Genomic DNA, 23,058 nt, shown 5'->3' on the forward strand with positions numbered 1-23,058 from the left:
TGCCCCTGCTGGGAGAAAGTGTGTCCTAGGGATACTTGCTCCCAGGAAAGGGGCAAGTAGAAGAACGCCCACTAGGACCCAACCAGGAGCAGCAGCTGGCCCGGAGCATGCGCTGCAGACTTTGTGCAGCTGGCCACCGCTGTTGCAGCGGCTGCCTTGTCGTCTAGTCTGTCCAGGACTTGGAGAGTTGGCTAGGGCTGGGGAGGGACAGCGGCTCTGGGAGGCGGCTGAGCTGCCGAGACTTTCCAGCAACTGCTGCCCAGCGCTTCCCTCCCCCCCCCCCCCCGCCCAGGCGGCGGCTAGGAGGGGGAAGGAAGAGGAGGAAGCGTCTCGTCCTCCAGCCAATGCTACGCTGCTGGGCTCCCCGTGGCGCGTTGCTGCCCCGATGAGTCCCCGCAGTGTGTCCCCGACAGTCCCTGGGCGGGAGTGGGGTACGGAGCCCAGCGCCCCCGGTGAGTGACGGCGTCTTTCTTCTCTCCCACCTCCTTGTATCCTCTCCCTCTTCTCCACACCCTCGCCACCGGCTAGTCTGCAGCTCCTGCCTCCCGGGAGGTATTGGAAGCCTTCCGAATAGCTAGCTAAACTACTTAAAGATGGGATTTCGTTTTCCTCCTAGATTGTGCTGCCCTCCTCCTGGGCTCTTTTCTCCTTTGCCTCTTCCTAGGTCCTTGGAGTAGGCATTAGGAGTGGGCATTTGGTGGTGGATTGGGAGTAGTGGGGAGTTTTAGCTTTGTTGGCAGCTGTAATCTGTTTAGAGTAACAGTGGGGCTGGGGCGGGGGACTGGGGGAGGTGGAGAAAGGGTGGGAAGAGAGAGAGAGAGAGAGAGAGAGAGAGAGAGAGAGACAGACTGTGTGTGAAACTTGGTGTCTGCACAGCTGCCTTGGACTTAATTCCTATGTGCCTCCCCTCCCCATTTATAATCCATCATTCCAGGGCAGAAAACATCATTTCTCACATTCTCTCAAAGAAACCCAAGTCGCAGAGCGGAATTACAGCTAACTCTCTTCTCCCCTCCCCCTTTCCAGACACTTTCACACATGACATTTTGTGATAGGTGGTTGAGTGAGAACAGTGATTTAAAGAAATGTAATTTCCCTAATGAGAAGGGGCATTCACTCCCTTCCATACATCAGCTACTTACTCTAATTCCCTTTACATGTCGAGGACTTACGGTTTCTAGCCTTTAGGACTGTTCCAAGAAGTGGCAGTCCCAAAGGAGAAGTGAGTTGAATGAGTTTTTAAAAGCATCTCATTAAAACATGCTGGAGGTAAAAAACAGCAACCCAAAACAAACAATCCCAAGATAATAGTATGCTCTGCACCCATTTGTTAACAGAGCAAATATTTTCCCTTTCCAGCTGGTGTAATCTGGGCCCAGTTTGGACTTTTGTGTAATTTAGGTTATCCTCCAACTCCATGTGCTTAGCAAATGTTTTTTGTTGAGGAGGGGAAGTGACTGTGTCCCATTGGTCAGACAAGACATCCTACTCTGAGGCCAGTGAGAGGATGTCTGTGGGTGGAATTAAGAAAAGACAATGGTCTGATTCCTTTTTCCTGTCTTCCTGTCTTGTACCCATTGCAGATTGCTGTTGCCTTGATTGGTGGCAGAGGATGTGGTAAGAGGATGGGGTTTCTCCAGTGGAGTGCTCACAATGGCTAGAGAAGATTCTGTCAAGTGCCTACGCTGTCTTCTCTATGCCCTTAATCTGCTCTTTTGGGTAAGTACTTCTCTAAACAGGTGGCACTATCTGGACTCAAGTTACAACTAGTCACCAGATAATGCACCAAAGGGCCCAGCTAAGCATTAATTAATTACATGGGATTATTCCCTCTATTTTCCAGACTTGTAAAGGTTGCCCTTCTTAGTAAGTTTGAGCCACCTCAGGTTCCATTCGATAATTAAAACAAAATCACTATACACCCTTGCAGTAAATTAGGTTTGAAGTTAATCTAGGGTTATAAATAAATACATGTGCCTGTAGCTACAGATAAGAAAATTGTGACATACTGCTGAAGGAACTTTCATGAGTTACAGATAACTGTGCAACCCATAAATTATTTTAGTCAATTTAAACATGTAATTTCTGGCTACAAAAAAGTCTTACTGTTTAATGCAAATTTTTTCTACATATATACTTTCTACATACAGTATCTTATAAAAAGTTTAGATGGGTATGTTATTTAGGAAGACTTTTCTGGGGGCTGGGAATCAACTCAAAAAAATAGCTTTCATGTAGTCATTCCATGTAAGAGAAAATTTAAGACATTTTCAAATGTATGTATAAAATGCCACATGCTGTTTAACAAAATAAACAACAGAAAATTTAATGAGCCGAAGATAAATTTAATTTCCCCTGTGCTAGATTTTTTTTTGAGGCTGTGCTCTGCCATGAGTTTCATGAAGTACATTTCGTCATCATAATACTGTTTTTAAAAATCAGTGACAAAATATAAAAACTGTCAGTGAAACCTGTTCAAATAGAGACCAGTGGCTGCTCTGCAGAAAAAGTAGTCTCTGTTGGATGTCTTTTGTTATGGGTTCTTGGTAATTTGTGTTCTATAATCTTTTGTAAGAAAATGGAACTTAAGAAATAATAGCAATAATATAACCTGCATTCCACAACACTTTATGGTTTTTCAGAGTGTTTTCACACATGTTTTCTCCTCTGCGCTGTGGTGCTTTACCTTCCAATAGAAGGTAATCTCTTAGATAAGTTTAGGTAAGATAAATGTCCTAGATAAATCTAGATGTGATTTCGATAATGAAGCCTTCATGAAGTGACTAAGTTGAATGTTTATCAAGAAAGCCTTAGGAAATTTCTTTCACAAGAATTGAAGTAGTAAGTGGTTAAATTCATTTTAAAACATATACTAAAACTTCTTATTTTTTAAAATTTATATTTCTTGCAAATTACATAAATTTTTCTCCACTGCTTACTGCTCAGCTAATACATAGAGTCCTGTTCTTGGCACATTATCTTTCAATTTTATCACCATTGTTGACTATGAAACTTATTCACTATGAAAAGGAATATATATGAATTTTTCCACAAAGGGGTGATAAGTATAAAATACTTATTTTTAATACTAATAAAATACTGAAAATTCTTTTCAGATTCTTTGCTCCTTTATATCACACTGAAAAGGGGAATTCCCAAAGCAACACGTAATTATTGTAGTACTAAAATATGACAAGCAGTGTCCTAATTAATTCTAAATATTTCTCTCAACTTGAAGTTCCTTCATTTGTAATAATTCTTCTCAACCACGGAGAGACATTTGATTATATTTTTACATTTGTTCATTTCTAGTTTCTCAGTAGGGGCAAATAGGAGAATATAGGAAATACCCAATGCAGGAATGGAGTAGTTTCCGTGTGTGTGTGTGTGTGTTGTGTGTGTGTGTGTGTGTGTGTGTGTGTGTGTGTGTGTGTGTGTGAGATCTTTGTGTTTCAGCAGAGTTTGTAAGGGCTTCTGGTCATTTTCTGGGGTTGGAGCCATGGCCTTGAATAACTGCTTCAGCACTTTCTTTTATATCTCTTAGGCATGGGAAATGTCATAGCTGGCCAGTGTGGTAATTTGACAGCTACAGCTTAACTGATTTCTACTTGAACCAGACATCACATGCTGAGTGTGGGGCAGAGGAAGGAGGGTTTTCCTTTTTCTGGCTCTTCAGGATGTATTCTCCAACCAGGGAATCTGGCCTTGTGGTTCACAGTTGGAGGCACACCCCTTCCTCTTGGCTCAAGCACCTTTACAGTAGTCCCACCCCAATCCCATCAGTGACTGTAATGTCAGCTATTTTACCCCCCCAAGAATTATGGGTAGTGCAAAGTAGGTCTTCTTCTGCAAAAGCTTGAGTTCAATAATGCGTTGTTTTATTTTTGTAGATGTCTAGAATGTGGTCTGTTGAGTTATTAGGGGAAGAGTAGGGAGGCAGTGGAAACACCTTTGCATTCAAAGAGAAAACCTGATTTCCTGATCATTCTGTGTTCTTTATGTATGAGAGATAGGCCCAAGGGGGAAACAGTCTTTATCCTTCAAGCTTAGAATTGTACTATTCTCTTTCTTTTTTGAGTTAATTACTTTGCTTTACTTGATTTTTCATGTATTCAGTGTGCTTTCCCAAGGCATGGGGAAACATGAGCTCAGGGCTGCTGACGTGGGATTGGCAAAGGATGTAAGTGGTGGGGGTGGAGGGGCCAGTAATTGGCCAAAGTCCTGAACCACATCTGGGTCTGTGATTAGCACTGTGTGGCTGTTCTGAGAGGTGTACATAGAACCTGGTGCAAGGAAGTAGAATTCTGCCATAGATACCTCTTAGTGTTCCTATTTTCAGTTTGCTCACAATGGGGAGTAAAAGCAGAGTCAAACAGGGAATCAAGACCTTAGAGGCACCTTCATTCTGATCAAAAGATGTTGGGCAGAGTTAATGGGCACGTGAAAATTCTTCCTATTCCTGTCACTATCAGTTAACATTTGTGGAACACTTCCAATGTACATGGTGGTATTCTTTGAATTTCTTAACTATCTTCCAAGTTTAGGGCTAAAACTGGTGGCTTTGTGATGTGAGTATTTATCTGCTCAATAGTCCTAGAATTATCTACTCATTTTACAGATTATCAAATAGCTTTCAGATGGTAATTTTCTGCTACTACCAACATGGGCAAAATTAGAAGTAAGGTTCTCCTTTTTCTTTCCCTTTGAAAATGCCTGAAAATTGATAGCACTTAACATTTCTTGTGTAATTGTTTCTGTTTAAAAAAAAGTATAATAGTTTCTCCACAGTTTTGTTAAAGCCTGCGTTTCACACACATTTTGGCTAGAGCTATCATAGCATGTTTGTTGGAGCGTACAATAGTAGGGTAGAGTTAAGGCCTGACTTATTGCACAATGAAATTAGGCTAGAAGTGTGGAACACAGTAAATCCAAGCAAACTTTTTCTCTCCTTGTAGACTTAGTTTTCTGTTACTGTCCATTCATCCATACTTCAGTCCTCCAATTGCCACAGACAACAAAGAGTTAGAGCTTGGTGTTCTTTTTTAAATTAAATTTTATTTTTTAATGAAAAGAAATCTCTTTTCCTCCCATCCTCCAACCCATTAAAAAAAGAAAAACAATTTTTATAACAAATATTAATAGTCAAGCAAAACAAATTCCCCCATTGATTGTATTTTTTTTAAAAAATATGTCTTATTCTGCACCTTGAATCCATCACCCCTTATCAGGAGATGGATAAACAGGCTTTATCTTTGGTCCTCTACAATTATGGATGGTTATTGCATTGATCAGAGTTCTTGTAGCTTTCAAAGTTGTTTGTCTTCATAAAGTTGTCACTGTATAAATTGTTCTGGCTTAAGTCTTCAAAATTGTTCATTTTTATAATACTGTTGTTGTAGTATGAATTGTTCTCTTTCTATTTACTTCACAATGCATCGGTTCATATAGTCTTTCTGTGTCTTCTTGAAATAATCTATCCACATCTTATATAGCACAGTAGTATTTCATTATATTCGCATATTACGATTTATTTAGTCCTTTCCCAGTTGTTGGACATCTCCATGGTTTCCAGTTCTCTGCCACCACAAAAAGAGCTACATAAACATTTTTATATGTATAAGATCTTTTCCTCTTTCTTTGATTTTTCTGACTTACAGGACCTTAAGTGGTATAACTGAGTGAAAGGGCATTTATTATGCTGTTCAGGAACATTTTGTGTATTTTCAGAATGGTTGTGTATGTTCACAGGTCCACCAATAGTATATCAGTGTTCCTATTTTCCCATAGTCTTTCCAATATTTATCATTTTCTTTTTTCATTATCTTTGCCAATCTGGTGGATGTTAGGTGGGACATCAGAATTTCTTCCAGTTTCATTTCTATAATCATTATTGATTTGGAGGACTGGAGATCTCAATAATCTTAGATAAATCAGAATTTGCATGGACATTTGATTCATATACTTATGCAAAAATGCTTGATATTCTTCAAATTTTTAAATATAGATAGTATAAGACTTTTATTTTGCATCTAAGGAATCAAACTGTAAGCTAATGCAGAGTCCTCTAACTAATGTTACCATTACTACTAGCCCATTAAAATTCATTTCACATTCCCTAGAGTAATGATATCACTCAATTACTTCAAGTAATGTTTTATTCCCTAATTTTCCATGCCTAAGCTGGCTACTTCTTTAATAAAATGTTGCATAGCTCACAGTGGAGTAGCTTATGTGAACCACAGTCAGCTTCATAAGAGGAATTTTTGGAAGAGTTCAGAGGATTATTTAAATCTACTATTTTGCTGCTGAGACTTCTTGCCTTTCCCTTCTCCAACCTGCTGCTGCTCCTCTTTTCTTCATACCCCTCCCCCTTACACCTGTAGGGTAATTTAGTATACTGGAAAGCATTCTAAATTTGATGGGAGTGGATAAGATGTAGATTGGAATACTTGCTCTATCACTTACTTGACTTTGTAACCTTGGGCAAATCTTTTTAACCTCCATTTCCTCATTTGTGAAATGGGGTTAATATATGTACTACCTACTTAATAGAATTATTATAAGGAGGAAATGAGATCTGAGAATGATGTGAAAGGGTTCTTTAGCTATAAAGCACTATTTAAGTTTAAGCCAGCTCATGATTAGCAGGCATGTAATACAGCGAAAATATACATTCTGGAGTTAGAGGACGTGGGTTAACATCCCTTCTTTGCTACTTACAACCTGTGTGATCTTGAGCAAATCTTTTAACTTCCTTGGACCTCAGTTTCCTCAGTTATAAAATGAGGGGGTTGAATTAGGTGGTCTCTGAGTTTCCTTCCACCTCTAAATCTGTGCCATTTGTGTTAATGATTTAAAGAAAGCCTCATATGAGTCTCAAATCTGATTCTAGCTATCTTAATAAAAATTTACATTTTTATGCCATATTTTATAATTTACACAGTTGATATGGTAATTAGATAAAATATTTATTTAAGCACCTCCTACATGCCAGCAAGCACCCTGAAGGAGCTTCCATTATAGTAAGAGAAGACAGCTTATAAAGAAGAACTGGTACTCCCATGGATACATGACTGTTACAAGGTGGGGAAGTTTGGGTAAGTTAAGCCAGGAGTGAAGTGTGCATGGCTGGGGCTCCTCATGAAATGTTGTTACTTCCTCACAACAGCCCTATGTATTGGTTAGTGCAAATAGTTTTATCCCCATATTACAGGTAGGGAAAATGAAGCTCAAAGAAGTTGTCATTTATCCGAGGTCACACAGTAAGGGTGACAGCCTGGAAACAAAGGACTTTTCCCATTATATTATGCTGCCTCTGGTCAAATCTAGTCATCTTCTCCATCATTCCTTTATAGAAAACCAAAAAGTCTCATATTCTCAGAAGTAGAGGGAACGTCAAAGGCTTTTTTTCCCAACCTGGACCTGAAAAAAAAATCCTCTGTTATTGTATACAAGACAAAAGATGGTCCAACCTTTTTTTGAAGTTAAGATGAATCCTTTACTTCCCAAAGAAATCAGTTCCATTTCTAAAATTTAGAAAGTTTTCCCTTGCATCAAGCCTAAATTTACCTATTCCCAACTTCTAGCTGTTATTGCTGGTTTTTCTATTGTAGGTCCTTGTCCAATCTTTTTGCCATGTGACAGACCCTCACATATTTGAATACAACTATCATGTCTCCTCTAAATCTTAAATGTTAGCAGGTAACACTATTGTCTTACTTGTGTGCTTCCTTTATTGCCTACTGTTTATCTCGTGTACTTGTACACTTAAATGGCTTGGAAATTGACCATTCTCTTTTTCAATCTCTAAGTATAAGTTAATTTTATTAGCAAATTCAAGAAATATGCATAAGATTATTATCTCAAATTAGTAAACACCTTAATCCAATGTTAATTCCATGTTATTAGTCTCAAAACTAAATCTTGTCCTCAATGTAGCAAATTACATGTTGCTGAAAGTTCATCTAGAGTCATTCATTAATTTACTCAACAAATACATTTTCCTGTGTTGTCTACAAAAGACAAAGTTAAACTCTTTAGAGTAGGCCATTGAAAGATATTGCTAACACATATTCCATGCATCATTTCCAAATAATGTTCTGAGATGGAGTGCAAAAATTGTTTTTTTACAGTATTTGGAAAGCGTAAGAAGCCATAATCCTAGGTAAATAGGATTGTAACAGTGTTTTAGTTCAGTAAACTCAGATCACAGTTGAATTATTATTTTTAATCACTAAGTTGGAAGGCATACTAGAAGTTGGTTTATTGTAAAAAGTTCAGAAATTACCAAATAAACTGGACCTCTGGATTTAATAGTATCTAGTAATTCCTTTCATGGTTTGTTATTGAAGTAGCGGTCTGTCATTTTTTAGTTCTTTGTTTTAGACATGTATTATTGTTATTCTTACTCTAGATCAATGGGAATTAAATGGTTCTTTTTCAAGGCATTTAACTGACTTCATAGGAGCGATGAGTCTACTCTCTCTCTGACAGCTTCTTATTTACTATGGGGTTAAGATTATTGTTTACAATGCTTATTTTTAATATTGTTTTGTGTAGTTGCAGGACTTCTATAGAGTTCCTGTGACCCAGTTAAACTAATAACTCACATTTATTTAGTACTTTATGGTTACAAAGTGCTTTGTGCATGTTTTTTTTTTAATTTGGTCTTTTCCACAGTTTTGTGAGATAGGTCAGTCAGTCAATAAGCATTTATTAAGCACCTACTACGTAAGCACCAGACACTGCTAACACTAAGGGTACAAAAAAAAAAGGCAGAAGCTAGGCTCTGTCCTTGAGGATCTCATATTCAAATGGAGAGACAACATGCAAACTATTTACAAATTAGTTATCTACAGGATAAATTGGAAATAATAATGCACTGAAGGAAAGCACAAGAATTAAGGACTGGGAAAGGCTTTCTGTAGAAGATAGATAAGCGCAAATATAGTTATTCCCATTTTGCAGGTTGGATACTAAGGCTAAAAGAGACTGACTCAAAGTCATACCTTGTAAATGACAGAGCTAGGCTTTGAATCCTGTTCTTATGACTTAGGACAGTGCTTATTCTACTATGAAATGCTGACTCCCAAAGATAGTACAATTGAAAAGAATCACAGAGGTCATCAAATCCACCCATATACTCAGTAGTTTTACAATATTTCTAATAACTATCTGCCCTCTGTTTAAACATTTCCAATGATGAGGAGTTCACTACTTTTCAGGGAAGCATATTACAGTTTTGGACATCTGTGCTTGTTAATTTTTTCCTTATGTTGAGCTAAAATCTTCTTCCCTGTAACTGTTGATTCAGTATACATTTTTAAGTGTCTACTATGTGCAAAGCATTATACTTGGCTCTGACAAAGATAAAAAAGACTTAATTCCTTGTTTTGTAGAAGTTTATAGTCTAAATTGGGGTTGGGAAGGGGAGAGACTCATGCAAATTGATCTTACTTCTTTCCTCTGACCAACATGTGATAACTTGTAATACCTCTTCCGTTGGACAACCCTTCACATACTGGAGAAAAGCCATCAGATTTGCCCTAGCAGTCATCTCTAGGTCCTTGTGTCCATATATTAGAAGCACCTATATGCTAGTAATTAGTAATAGGACAGAACTATTGCTGTTCTCACTTGATTCTTCCAGTAACACATTTATAGATCTGGATACAATTTATATAACAAGAATTTTTAACATGTCTACTGAGTGTAGAATAGTGGGTTAGGTCCTAGGGAAGATATAAAGTATAGATGAAAAGGGCCCCTGTCCTCGAAGAGCTTCTTGTTTAGTAGAAGGATGTTGCAACAATATAAAAAACTTCATGGTCACTGTGACAGAGGTGGAAAACAAAGTGTTGTATGAGGTCCAAGATGAGAGAAGAGAAATTCCCTAGTGTGTGGAGGGGGGGGGAGGGAGGGGACCTCAGACGGGATGGACAGATGGACATACAGGGGAAGGTATCACAGAAGTGTCATTTGTATTTGGCTTTAAAGAATGGGCAGAAATTAAGTAAATAAAGATGGAAAGAGAAGACATTCAAAGACATAGATTTGAGAAGGCATAGACCAGAAAATGTGGACCACACTTAGGGTCAGAGAACCTAGGTTTGAATCCCAGCTCTGCCGTTTACTTGCTTACAAATCACTTAACCTCTCCAGGTTTCAGTTTTTGTACCTGTAAATTGAAGGGGTTGGGACCTCTAAGTTCCCTTCTGCCTTTAAACATATGATCCTGTGATCAGGAAATGTAGTACTCCATTTTGGCTATCTGTAAATGGGGGCAACTAGGTGGTGAAGTGATTAGAGTGCTGGGCCTGGAGTCAGGGAGACCTGAGTTCAGATTTGGCCTTTGACACTAACTGGGTGACCCTGGGCAAATCACTCCACTCTGCCTCAGTTTCCTCATCTGTAAAATGAGCTGGAGAAGGAAATAGCAAACCACTCCAGTATCTTTGCCAAGAAAACTCCAAATAGGGTCACAAAGAGTCAGAGTGGACTGAAACAATTCAGCAACAACAATGAGAGTAAATGGGATTTATGTGAAAGGTTGAGAGGTAGGGTGGTATCATCTTGTGGAGGACCCTGAATCTCAGATGTAGGAATCTGGATTTTATTAATTAGGCAAATAAATTATTAAATTTTTTGAACCTAATAAGATATGTGTGTGACCCTGGGTAAGTCACTTAACCTGTCTGACTCAGTTTTCTCATCTGTAAAAGGGGGCTAATAATAGCACCCACTTCCAGAGTTGTTTTGAGGGTCAAAGGAGATGTTTGTAAAATGCTTTGCAATCTTTAAAGTGCTTTATAAAGCACTTTCCATCTTCATTTACTTAATTTCTGCCCATTCTTTAAAGTCAAATTCAAATGACACTTCTGTGATACCTTCTCCTGTATGTCCATCTCTCCATCCCACCTGAGGCCCCCCCCCCACATATAAAGCTGCTGCTGCTGCTGCTGGAACGATTAGAAGGAGAGAGAGAGAGAGAGCAGAGGCAGGAATACTAGTTAGAAGGTATTTTAATAGTTTAGGTGGTATTAGTGCAGTCTCATATTTGAGTTTTGGTAGTTGAAGAGGATAAGACAGAAACCTTTTGAGATAAATATGCCAAAACTTAGTAATTGATAAGGGGTAGGAGAGAGAAAGGAACAAGATAATTTCAAGGGTTCAGTATGGGCAGTCAAGTGAAGGTGTTGTCACAAGCAGTCAGGTTTACTTGTAAAGAGAAGCTTGCTTTGGGACCTGCTGCGTTTGAGGTAGTTGTGAGACTCAGGTGGAGGAAAGAGAGGAGGGCTATAGATATAGATTTGGAATTCATCTGTGTAAGGTGATAGGGGATGGGTGAAGCTATGGAAATAAATTGTATTAACAATAAGAGGGAAGGAGGAAGGGAGGGAAGAAGAGAGAGATGTGGGGTAACATCAGTCTTAAAGACGACGAGGAAACAGCAAAGCAGTTAAATAAAAAGGGTACTAAGAGAGAAGACTCTTGGAAGCTCAGGAACGAAAGAGTTAGAAGGAGGATGTTAAGGAGGATTTGAATTTGGCGTTTAATGGGATGAAATGGGAAATTCACATGTTGACTTTTAAAACATTAGTAGCATTAATGTGAGAAGTTCTTCCTTTAGGAAAGAGTACACCTCATATGTGATTATATTCTTAGAGAGATTCCTGAGACTAGAAGAGTGACTAGTGCATATCGCCACAGCTAGTCAAGTGTCCAAGGTGGGATTTAAATACAGGTGTTCTGGATGCCAAGTCCAGTGTTCTATCTATTACAATGTGGTTCAGAACACGTTTTTAAAGAAGGCTAAACAAAAATCACCTTGCAGAAGGGTGGACGTTAATATCTCTGCTTAGACTTCATGTGAACATGGGGGACAGATTTAGATCTCAAATCTTTTTTACTGTATTAATTTATTGACATCTAGGTTTTTTCCCAAGATTTTAATTTTCATTGCTTAAGTGGCAGTTAAACAAAACAATCAAAGCTTGGGCTCAGAGGAGATAGGAATTTAATGGATTTGAATTCAATCCAAATCATTTAACTTCCTTATACCTAATACTACAGGGAAGCAGATATAGTGCTAAAATAATATATAATAATAACTTACATTTAGCGTGACATAGTGTTTAGAGAATTAGCCTCAAAGCTAGAAAAGCCTGGGTTCAAATAATGTTTCTGTCACACACTGGCTTTTTTGCTCTGGGCAAGTCAGTCTTTTAGTGATGAAGGTAACTCTCAAAAACTATAAATTGCAGCAAAGTTGTTGACCTCCATTAATAGAGAGAATTTCCATATCCAGGGGTTAATCTGTACCAATGAAATTACATGTGTAGTCCCTATCCCTATCTCTAACTGACATTAATATAGTGATTTAAGGTTTAGAAAGTATTTTCCTCACAAAAACCTGGTGAGGTATCCCTATTTTACAGAGGAGGAAGCTGAGGTTCATAGATAGTGAGTTGTCCATGCAAACAGATAGTACATGTGGAGACAGGGCTCCAGTCTTCAAGCCCTTGCCTCTTTCTGCCTCACTACACTGTCTCTCAATGTGTTAGAAATGAGTGGCTGGAACTGATTTTTGAAGGGCATTATGTTTATTCAAGAATTATAATAGAGGTATTTGTAGTTTAAAATCTAACAGTATCTATCTAACAACAAAACTATGGTTTTAGCTTAGGACCTAGAAGTAATTGGCAAAAATATATACACAAAAGAAAAAAAATGGTCAGTGAAGAAGCAGCTATTGAACACCAACCAGCCCAATGATTGTACTTCACCTTGATTGATTACTTACTACTGTGAGGCTTCGAGGTCCAGAGCCTTGTGTCTGGAGTCAGGAAGATCTGAGTTAAAAATCTGGCTTCAGATACTTACTAGCTGGGTGCCCTGGGCAAGTACTTAACTCCTATTTGCCTCAGTTCCTCATGTGTAAAACAGGAACACACTGGAGAAGGAAATGGCAAACCATTCCAATATCTGCCAAGAAAACCCCACAGACATAGATGGAGTCACAAAGAGTTGGACATGACCGAATGACTGAACAATGAAAGATAAGACATCTCTTAGATTGGCTCCTGACTTCTATAGAAGATTAGCTATTTTGCATGAAAGCCAAAAATAATGGGAAACCAAAGGAATGAAAAGAACAAGAAGGAAAGTGGAGAAAAGTGGGAAGAGAACTGTGAAGATTAGTAGTGATGGTGTCTGTAGTAGTATTTAGAAGCAATGGCTATGAGGATGGCGAGGAGTAGATAATTTCCTAGCTAAAAAAAGAGACAGATGAGAGCAATGCTATACTCAGTGATATAGAGAGGGAAGATAGGTGGCAATAAAGGAGCTAGTAGAGAAGCTAACCCGAAGTCAAATGGACAGCCTCAGGAAACATTGAGTTCTCCTTCATTAGAAGTCTTTAAACAGAGGATAAATGGTCACTTGTTTCTTTAGGAGGCCTTTCCCAGTTCTTCCAGCTCATGATGGTGGAGGGATTAAAGATGGGAGAAAGGAAGTGAGGAAGGGAAACTGCCAGAGAACATGAAAGGGGATACAATAAAGGGTATGTTACCAGTTGAGGTGTTAGCCTTGGCAAGGAGAAACAGATCCTTTTTCCTCAGAGAATGAACCAGTGGAAGAGGGTGGGTGAAGATGTATAGAAGGGTTTTGATTTGTGGAGTAGGAGAGATGAGTGAGCTAATAACTGATGGTCTTTGATTTTCATAGGAAAGTAGATGAATGTCATTTTCTAAGAAGGGGGAGGTTGGAACTGGTACTGAAAAAGGTTTGAAATAGCTACTGTGATAGCTGTTTCATCTATCAGTCAGTCAATAGAGAATAAAAGTATTACCATGTAGCAGTGAGTGTCTATGCCATATATTAAATCTATCATGTGAGAATCCCATGAGTTTTGTGATATAAAAAGGAATGCTTGAAATAATTGGTAACCAATGAACTAGATGACCTCTTAGGCCCCTTCTAGCTGGGGAGGGAGGAGGAACCTGGAGGTCTTCCATGAGTACTGGTGTCCTGGGGAGATGTGACTGGTCTCCTCTCTAGCTCTGATCTGTAGTTCATCCCAGGAAGACCCCCCATTGGAAACTAAGTTTCTCCCCATGGCAGTGGAACTCAGGGGCTCTCTGATGATGAAAAGCCTTGGGAGCCAACTCAGTACCCCCACTAACCTAAGGAAACCTCTTTTTTGGACTTTGATTTTTAACTGTTGATCTCAATTTCTTTCCAGCCATGATGTTTATTAAATATTTTTAGTACAAAAAAACCCAATTTTGTGATTCTTTCTATGTATTACAGTAGTAATATTCAATAAATAATATTGTGGTTCAGTAAATAATAAATGATTATTATGGATAATAACACGTTCTGATTAAATCATGTGTTTTATAATTGCTCCAGCAGTATCATTATATTAGATACTTAATAAGAAATGTGTTTTTTTCCCCAGTTGATGTCCATCAGCGTGTTGGCAGTTTCTGCCTGGATGAGGGATTATCTAAATAATGTTCTGACTTTAACTGCAGAAACAAGGTAGGATTTATAATTATGCCGTAATATATTTTAGTGTTACTGGCTATGCTATTTTTCAAATGATAATCTTAATAATCTCTTAGGTACAACACACTGTTGACCATTTAGATCACACATGAAAGATTTTTCCTTCTCCCCTACTTTGGAACTTGTTGGCACGTTGTCTCTTTCATCAGCTTTACCTGTTTATGTGTGTCCTTACCACTTTTCTTCCCCATGTCATCACTGGCCCCTTGCTCATTCTAGCCATTTTACAAACCAATTTGTCACAGAGAGGACCAGATGAATGCATATATTTAAGGATCAATCAGGCTATCATCACTTCTGGAAAGCTGACTTGCTGATGCTGGATCAGTAGTTTCATCTTTGTATATGAGGGACTACATATTTACTGGTGGTTTTTTTTCCCTAAACAGTATAAAAATCTACTACTTCTGTTCTTCCTGATATTCTTGGCCTCTACCTAGACCAGTTTATAATATCTTGAATACCTTGGATTCATTGGTGAGGGTAGAAGAGAGGCTAAGGTAAGAATAATAAGTAGTGGAGGGTATATTTTACTGACCTAATCTTCCTTTAGTTCCTTTCCATGTGGAATTCCCATTGAACTGTGAAGAAAGCATCATGCTAAGGGCAGCCATCTTGGAGTTCTGCTAGCAAGTCTTCAGGGTTTTCCTCTAGATTCCTGTCTGTCACTTAAAAAAGATCTTTGCCTAAGAATGTGTTCAAAATAAGCTGAAGGAGAGATTATCTCATTTGATAGAAAAAAAAGTAGCTGAAAATAGCATTACATTAACACGTGGTGACTTAAAGTTATTAATGAAAATATAGTGACTTTTTTCTTGTGATATAAAAACTTTATCTTTTCTTTCTTTTTCATGATATATTTCTATTTTTTTGTTTCTTTTCAGGGTAGAGGAGGCTGTCATCTTAACTTATTTTCCTGTGGTTCATCCCATCATGATTGCTGTCTGCTGTTTCCTTATCATCGTGGGGATGTTAGGATACTGTGGAACAGTCAAAAGAAATTTGCTGCTTCTTGCATGGGTATGGTTCTTACATCTTCCTTCATTTCACCCTTAAAAAGACAAAATAGTAATGTGTTGAGTTGTTTTTTAATCTCTGTCACAAGAAAAATGCCTAGGGATCTGTGATAGCAATGTGATTCCATGTGGTGTTTGCCAAACATGCTGTGGGAAAGAACACATTCTTTTCCTGAGAGATATGACTGAAATTACTCTATTTACAATCCCGTGTTCATTTGAGGAGTTGTAGAAATGCGAACAGTATCTCTCGGGCTCTGTGTTATAGGTTCGATTTGGAGTAGAGGTTTTGTTTTATTTTCAGAGGCCATGTTACCACCCAAATAGGCCCTATAAGGCCTGAGATCCAAGAAGTAAGAGGAGCCTCAAGAAATTGTCTTTAAGTCATATTACTCACCAGATTCTTTAAACAAACACCCAAATATTCAAATATATCAATGTGATGTAGACAGAAGTCTGGAATGGAAAGAAGTCAGTGGGGATTTAGCTTTGGTTCTGCCACTAACCAGCTTCACTACCATGGGCAAGCTATCTATTTAGATTTCAGTTAAAGGTTTAAAATAGATGGCTTCAGAAGTTTCTTCTAGCTCTAAAAACTCAATTTTATAAGCTGAAATTATATAAAAGATAGACAGATAGTTGATTGGTAAAAATTTGGAAGCTCTCTTTGAGGGTCCTCAAAAGGGTGCCGTGTGAAGTTTTACATTAGTATCTTACTAATCCTTTTGAGGGAAGGCATATCTTCTTATCTGAGATAAATCAAATGCTCTATTCTACATAAACTGATATTACTTTTAGAAAGTTCTTGCCTGCCAATTTGAACACATAAAGTCAGAAATACTTCTCTATGGCAATTTCATTTTTGAAACTGGGAAACCATCTGAGCAAACTGATTAAAGAAACAAACCAACAACTATCCATGGATTTTGGTACACTCCTTGACTAACTATTAAGAAGGAACTCCAACTGAGCTGTCATGATGTTCAAGCAAAGTCGAAATGTTGTCCATAACACCAGTGGAAAAAGTAAGAAATTAATGGAGCTGACAGATAAAGGCAGATGTAAGAGGTAGACTCTCATAAAATGTTACTAGTGAACTATAGTAATTGATTTTACCCTTTTGTTGAAATAAAGGTTTAAGTAACTGAAAAACCTTAATTAATTGCATTTTCGTTTAATAAATATGAAGTTACCAAACAGAGGCAGAATATTTCAAAATATAAGTTTATCAGTGAAACGTTGAGGGAAAAGAAATCATAGTTTCTCTAACATAATTAGAATTAAAGCCAAAAATGCAATTAGAAAAATAACGTAGAATGAACTATTTTTTTAAATAGTAATTTCACTAGCACTACTTCTTTTTTCAAAAGAGAAATTGAAGCTAAGTGGAAATTATTTTTGTCTTAGAAATGAAAGCAGCATATTGGTACTACCAAAAGCTTTTAACTCTATAGACAATCATTGAATTCATTTGTTATTGCAATTCTACCTTACCATTAAAACAAGTATTTTGAAAGCTTTGCCAGCTCAGTGGGGATGTAAATAAATTGAACTGACATGTTTACCCTGTTCAGGAGCAGCTAAATGTAACCATCAGGAAATCATCCTTTGTCATTTTGTGATACTTTATGTGTATTCAGTTGCAGGCAAACTTTGAGTGATAAAATATAGACCTGAAACAAAGTTTTAGGAATCTGTAAACATTTTAGATTAGCCTATTACACTTAACTAGGAGATAAAATTTTTCATTTTGACTCTTCTAGGGTTTTTACATATTTTTAATTATTGAAAAAAAAAATCTGTTTTTAGCTTTTTTTTTAATCCAGAAGTTTAGAGAACAGTATATGGAACTGGCTGATTAGTGAAAGTCAGGTTATTATGAATGTTAGTAGAGTTAATTTTATGCTTCTTATTTTAAACTATAATGCTGGAGTATATTTTCATGATGATTCATTCCTTATTAAGACCTTCAGTTCTCCATTAAGATCTTCTCAGGAGTAGGTAACGTGAGTTATACATTTCAGAATTATATTATTTGGCATATGTCATTAAGATGTGAATTTAAAGCTTGAAAAAATCTATTTTATTTCCCTATGATGAAAATATTTTTGCATGACTTTTTTCTTTTTTTTTTGTTTGTAGCTATCCTTGCAAGTTAACTTTCATAGGTATATTACTCTTTTATAGATACATTTCACAGGTATATTACAAGGATATTATGTATCTTTGCTGAAATACAATTTCACAACATAGGTTTGAGTCATAAGAATTTTCATCATATTTGGAGATATGAAACATTTAATATTCAACATTAATCTGACTTATAAGATGTAAAATATTTTAAAATCCATATTGTGAAGAAAAAACTTAGAATCAGCAGCATCATTTAAAATTAAATGTCAATATAGTCAATTAAAGTAGCTTTTGCAACAATTTATATTTAAATAAATTAATTATGATATACAAAATGCTATAATTTTCTTATTCCCTCTAATTCTCTATCAGTTTTCTTTTTTTAAATTTAGTATGTACTCTGTTCTTCTGGTTTTGCTTTTTTCTCTTTGTATTATTTCATGAAGATTTTTTTTTACAGATTTCTTTGTATTCCTCTTATCTTTTCATTTTAGATGTTAAATATTTGGTCTTACATGTATTATAATATTTCTTTATATGAATCACCAAAACTTATTTGGTCATTCTCTATCATTTGGTATTTTGGTTGCTTGCATCTTTTTGTCATTTACAAATAATGCTGTTACTAAAAAAGAAAAAAAAACTTTGATCACAGTTTTCCTACATAAACAGGAGCTTCATAAACTGGGCGTTAAAATCAGTGGTGAAGAAAAATTGTTTACTTTTTGGAAACACATTAATTTTCATTAGTTTACTAGCACAATAAATTGTATACTAGTGTTCTAAAAGCATTCAAATACCTTCAAAAAGCGAGAAGTTTTCTGCTTCCCCAATGGTAGTTGCAAACCATCAATCCTTTAGTACAACTTTTCTGAAATCTAGTAAGATTATGATCATGGCTTTTTTGCATAAAGAAAAACTTCTTTGCCCACCTGGAATCTCCAAGTTCATTCTCTATCCACAATATTACAGATGTAGCTGCAGTGATCATAGATGTAGAGCTAGAAGGGGCAGTAGCGGTCTTCTGGTCCAACCCTCCATTTTACAGAGAAACTGAGGTAACTTACCCATAGAGGCAACATGACTTGCCCAAGGACACATAAGTAAAGTGGTAGAAGTGATTTTTGAACCCAGGTCTTCCAATTCCAAATCAATACCTTTTCCACTGCACCATGCAATATATCACAAAATAGGGAGTACATAATAGTGTGATGAGCTCATGGCAAATATATTATTTTTACTGGAAAAATTATAATATCCTATTGATGGTAGGTAAGCCATTTTTATAATCAAAATTTTGGTGTTACAGTAATGGCACAGTTCTTTACAGTTATTGGTGAAAGCAAATATGCAGATATAATCTTACCTCTTTAATTGACGGATTTACTTTAAGCATTATTGATGAGTGTCTTCCTAAAATGTATTATTCATTCTCCTGTATTTTTGAACATCAACTCCAAGTCTGCCTCTAATCTGGTCTATACCAATAAGAAATAATTATTATTTGCTTAAGGTATCAGGCTTATGAGAGTAAAGAAGACTAGTTATTTTTTGTTAGTAAGGACTGTTTTGGGTACTTACAGAGGCTTTTCTCCTGCATTTAGGGCTAGGCTCTATTTCAGTGCTTTGAAGTTTTCAGAATTCTGATTTTTGGCTATTGCGTTGTGTTAAGCATATTTTCCAGTAGTATCACTATATCAAAGTGTATGTATATATATATATATATATATATATATATATATATATATATATTATATACACACACACACACACACACACACACACACACACACACACTTCTATCTATCATCTTTATTGCCACACATTTCTCATCTGTTCTGTGTGTGTGTGTACAAAACACAAAATAATATTTTATATGTCCACCTCTAGATAGACAGCCAGCCAGATAGATAGATAGACAGATAGAAAAATAGAACAACACAAGAAACATCATTTTGTAGTGGATTTGCAAAATCAGATCTGTGTCTCCTACTCTGACGCATACTAGTTAATGACACTAGGAAAGTCACTTTACTTTCAATGCACCATGTCCTCTAAGACATTAAGTTACAGAGGAAGCAATGATCTGCATTGGAAGAGGATATTCTTCACAGAGAGCAGCACTCTTACACTAATGAAACCTCAGAGCAGCAAAAAAAAAAACATCTGCCTTCACCTACATCTACATCTATATCTATAGCTATCTCTATATCTGCACACATACACATGCACAGGTATATATTTGTGTACATATTACATATACATAAATAATACACATATCTATAGAGGGCTACAAATATATGTTTGTGTACATATGTGTGTGTGCATGTGTGCGTGCATGTGTGTGTATAGACACATATACATATACACGCATGTATTTGAGGTAGCTTTGGTTACAATGTTATGATTACATGTATCCAGCATATTTTTTCACCTCATATTAAACATCAGTGCAAATACTGGCAAATATTTGATGCTACAGACTTATCAAAAGTCATACTTTTGGCAGTGCATTATCTCTTTTGACTTTGAGTCTAAAACCCACTATGAAAGGGAAGAGGAATATGTTTCCACAAGTTCATATGCATAGGCTTTTTAAACAGTGGTATCTTCCCTCCTAATCAGTTTTCAGTAGTGAAGAGTTGCAAACTAGTACCTGGCTCAAAGGGCAGCTAGGTGGCACAGTGGGTAGAGTACAGGGCCTAGAGTCAGAAAGACTCATCTTCTTGAATTCAAATCTGGCCTCAGACACTTACTAGCTGTGTGACCCTGGGCAAGTCATTTGAACCAGTTTGCCTCAGTACCTCATCTGAAAAATGAGTTGGAGAAGGAAATGGTAAACCATTGCATTATTTTTACTAAGAAAACCCCAAATGGGGTCACAAAGAGACTGAAACAACTGAACAACAACAAAAACTGGCTCAAATTCAGTTGTGGCAGTGAGGATATGTTGTACATTTAAAAATTAGTTTAGCATTTTATTTTCTGTCACACCATCAACCATTATGAGCTGTAGAATAGTCTAGTTCGAACTTTTAAAAATTAAAATAGTCTGCAGAATTTTGATTTGCATGCTGGCAAAAATTCTATTATGGAAAAAAAGATAACTGTGTAGGGCTTTCCTTATCTTATTGGGGATGTTGTTAGGGTATATAATGCTCAAAGTCTAATTGAAATTCTCTGGCATCATATATGTTATTAGTATATATGATTTCTGTTTCATCACTTTGAGTTGAGCCAAGAACACAGAATTTTTACTCTTCATCTAACTTGGTTCCAAATGAACATATAGTTTACATCTGGCAAACATAAAACAGAGTCTGTTTAAGTAATCACATCATTTTCTGCAGAGCTTAGAAAAAGCTATGTGTGTCCTTAATACTAATTAGATTTTATTAGGGTAGAAATTCTTTCCACTCTCTCTGCTATGTCACTCTGGCTTTATATCCTTATTTGTATTCAGAGTTTAAATAAAAGTTAATAAGAAAATGAGAAGATTAGATAATTAACTTAAACCAACGTGAAAAGAATCCAATAAATGTTGTAGAGGTTTAAGCTGCTGTTCCTTTGGCCTCTTCACTCTAGAAGGTACTTGCTCTTCTGTAGCTTACTTCTCTGATTGGTGCGTTCTTCTTCAGAACCTCCTTAAGGAAGTGCCCTAGTCAGCCGGACTTATTCCTTTACTCCTCTCCTGGCTGCATTCCTACAGCTCAGGACTTCACTTTTTTCCCGACTTCACTGACTTTTTCAGCTCCCTTTTGTGTGTTCTCTTCTCCTGTTAGAATGTTAGCTATAGGGGCAGCTAGGAGGCAAAGTGGATAGAGCTTCAGCTTTGGAGTCAGGAGGTCCTGAGTTCAAATGTGGCTTCAGATACTTGACACTTACTAGCTGTGTGACCCTGGGCGAGTCACTTAACCCTGACTACCTCACCAAAAAGGGAAAAAAAAGAATGTTAGATATAAATTCCTTGGAGGCAGGCACTATTATTTCTTTGATCTGCATTTGTATACACAGCACTTAGCACAATGCTTGGGATATTTTAAGCCCTTCCTTTTTTCCTTCTTTCCTTCCTTCCTTCCTTCTCTCCTTCCTCCCTCCCCCCTTTTTCACTCCCTCCTTCCCCTGTATTCCTCCCTCCCCCATATTGTTTTTAGCATGTAGGGTGCTACAAAAGAAACTGATAACTAAGGTAATGCTTTTTTTTCTCAAAACTTTGTCACATCATGAATCACGATTCTTGATTATTGGGATTCTTTCTTCTCTTAAACAGAAGGAGGTAGCAGTAAGTTTTGTTTGTCATCCAAAAGTAGGGATAAAGTTTTGTAGTAGCTCTAGGATTATAATAGCAGTAATTTAACCGGCAGCTGAAATATGTACATGTGCGCTTGAATTACTTTATTTCTGATAGGTAATGAATTGAGTTATCCTACAAATTGGATTTTTTATGTACTTGGGAAGGAGATTGTCATTTGTATGAGTTTTCTATGCTTCTTTCTCATAGTTTATTTTTAAAAAACCAAAATATTTTAATAATAATTCTATTAATATTTAATTTCCTTAAAGTTGTTTAGGTTGTAAAAATATTTTGGGAAGAATACTTTGTTTTCCATTAGCCATTCTTTTCATTCCTGGGGCTTTGTTAATTAATGATTTCAAGTATAAAATATATTTTATGTCAAGTAGAAAAAGCATTTATTTTTAAAGTGCCTTTCCCACAAAGCTAGCACGCTGAAGGATTTTAAAACTGCAAGCAAGGTCTTGAAGGGGCCTGTTGTACATGAGGCAATATAGCTTAATAACTGCCTACCAACAACAGGGTAAAAAGAATAAATGGAGTCATCAAATTGATAAGCCTAATTTTTCTAAGTGGAGGCATGGTCTTGGGGGGAAAAAAAGAATAGTTTCACAACTTACTGGCTTTAGTAAAGCACTAATAGTGATTTCAAAGAGAAATTGTAGCACTTATTCCTAGAACTGGAAATATGAATCCCTTCTTCAGTATTCTCAACAAATCTGGTCTCTGCTTGAATACCCCGTGGTTAGGAAAACTCAGCACATCGTGCTATGAAGTCACAAATTAGTAGAAATACTTTTATTGTTGAAGAAGGCATTTGTTCTATCCGACATTCCTCAGATTCACAGAGTAAAACCTCATGAGCCATCATGGGGCAGAAGAAAGTGTTGGACTTGTAGTCAGTAGAGACATGAGTTTCAGTCTAATCTCTGACACATACTTGCTGTGATCATGGGCATGTCTATTTTTTAATGTTTCCAAATTTTAGATGTGAATACTAAAACTTAAATGCACAATAACAAAAGAAAAAGAAACATTATAAAC

General features: G+C 36.8%; 1 protein-coding gene across 1 annotated transcript in view; it reads left to right on the forward strand.

The window, feature by feature from the left end:
- Positions 1-282: 282 nt before the first annotated feature.
- The window catches only part of TSPAN12 (tetraspanin 12), a 78,416-nt gene continuing 55,640 nt past the window's right edge, over positions 283-23,058 (forward strand). The window contains exons 1-4 of the mRNA XM_020966350.2: positions 283-452; positions 1,584-1,719; positions 14,462-14,544; positions 15,456-15,591. Coding sequence (XP_020822009.1) covers positions 1,654-1,719; positions 14,462-14,544; positions 15,456-15,591 — 285 coding nt within the window. The 5' untranslated portion in view covers positions 283-452; positions 1,584-1,653. The remainder of the gene's footprint in view (positions 453-1,583; positions 1,720-14,461; positions 14,545-15,455; positions 15,592-23,058) is intronic.

Source organism: Phascolarctos cinereus, unplaced genomic scaffold (genome assembly GCF_003287225.1).
Source record: "Phascolarctos cinereus isolate Bilbo 61053 unplaced genomic scaffold, phaCin_HiC Scaffold_1;HRSCAF=81, whole genome shotgun sequence".
Lineage (NCBI taxonomy): Eukaryota > Metazoa > Chordata > Mammalia > Diprotodontia > Phascolarctidae > Phascolarctos > Phascolarctos cinereus.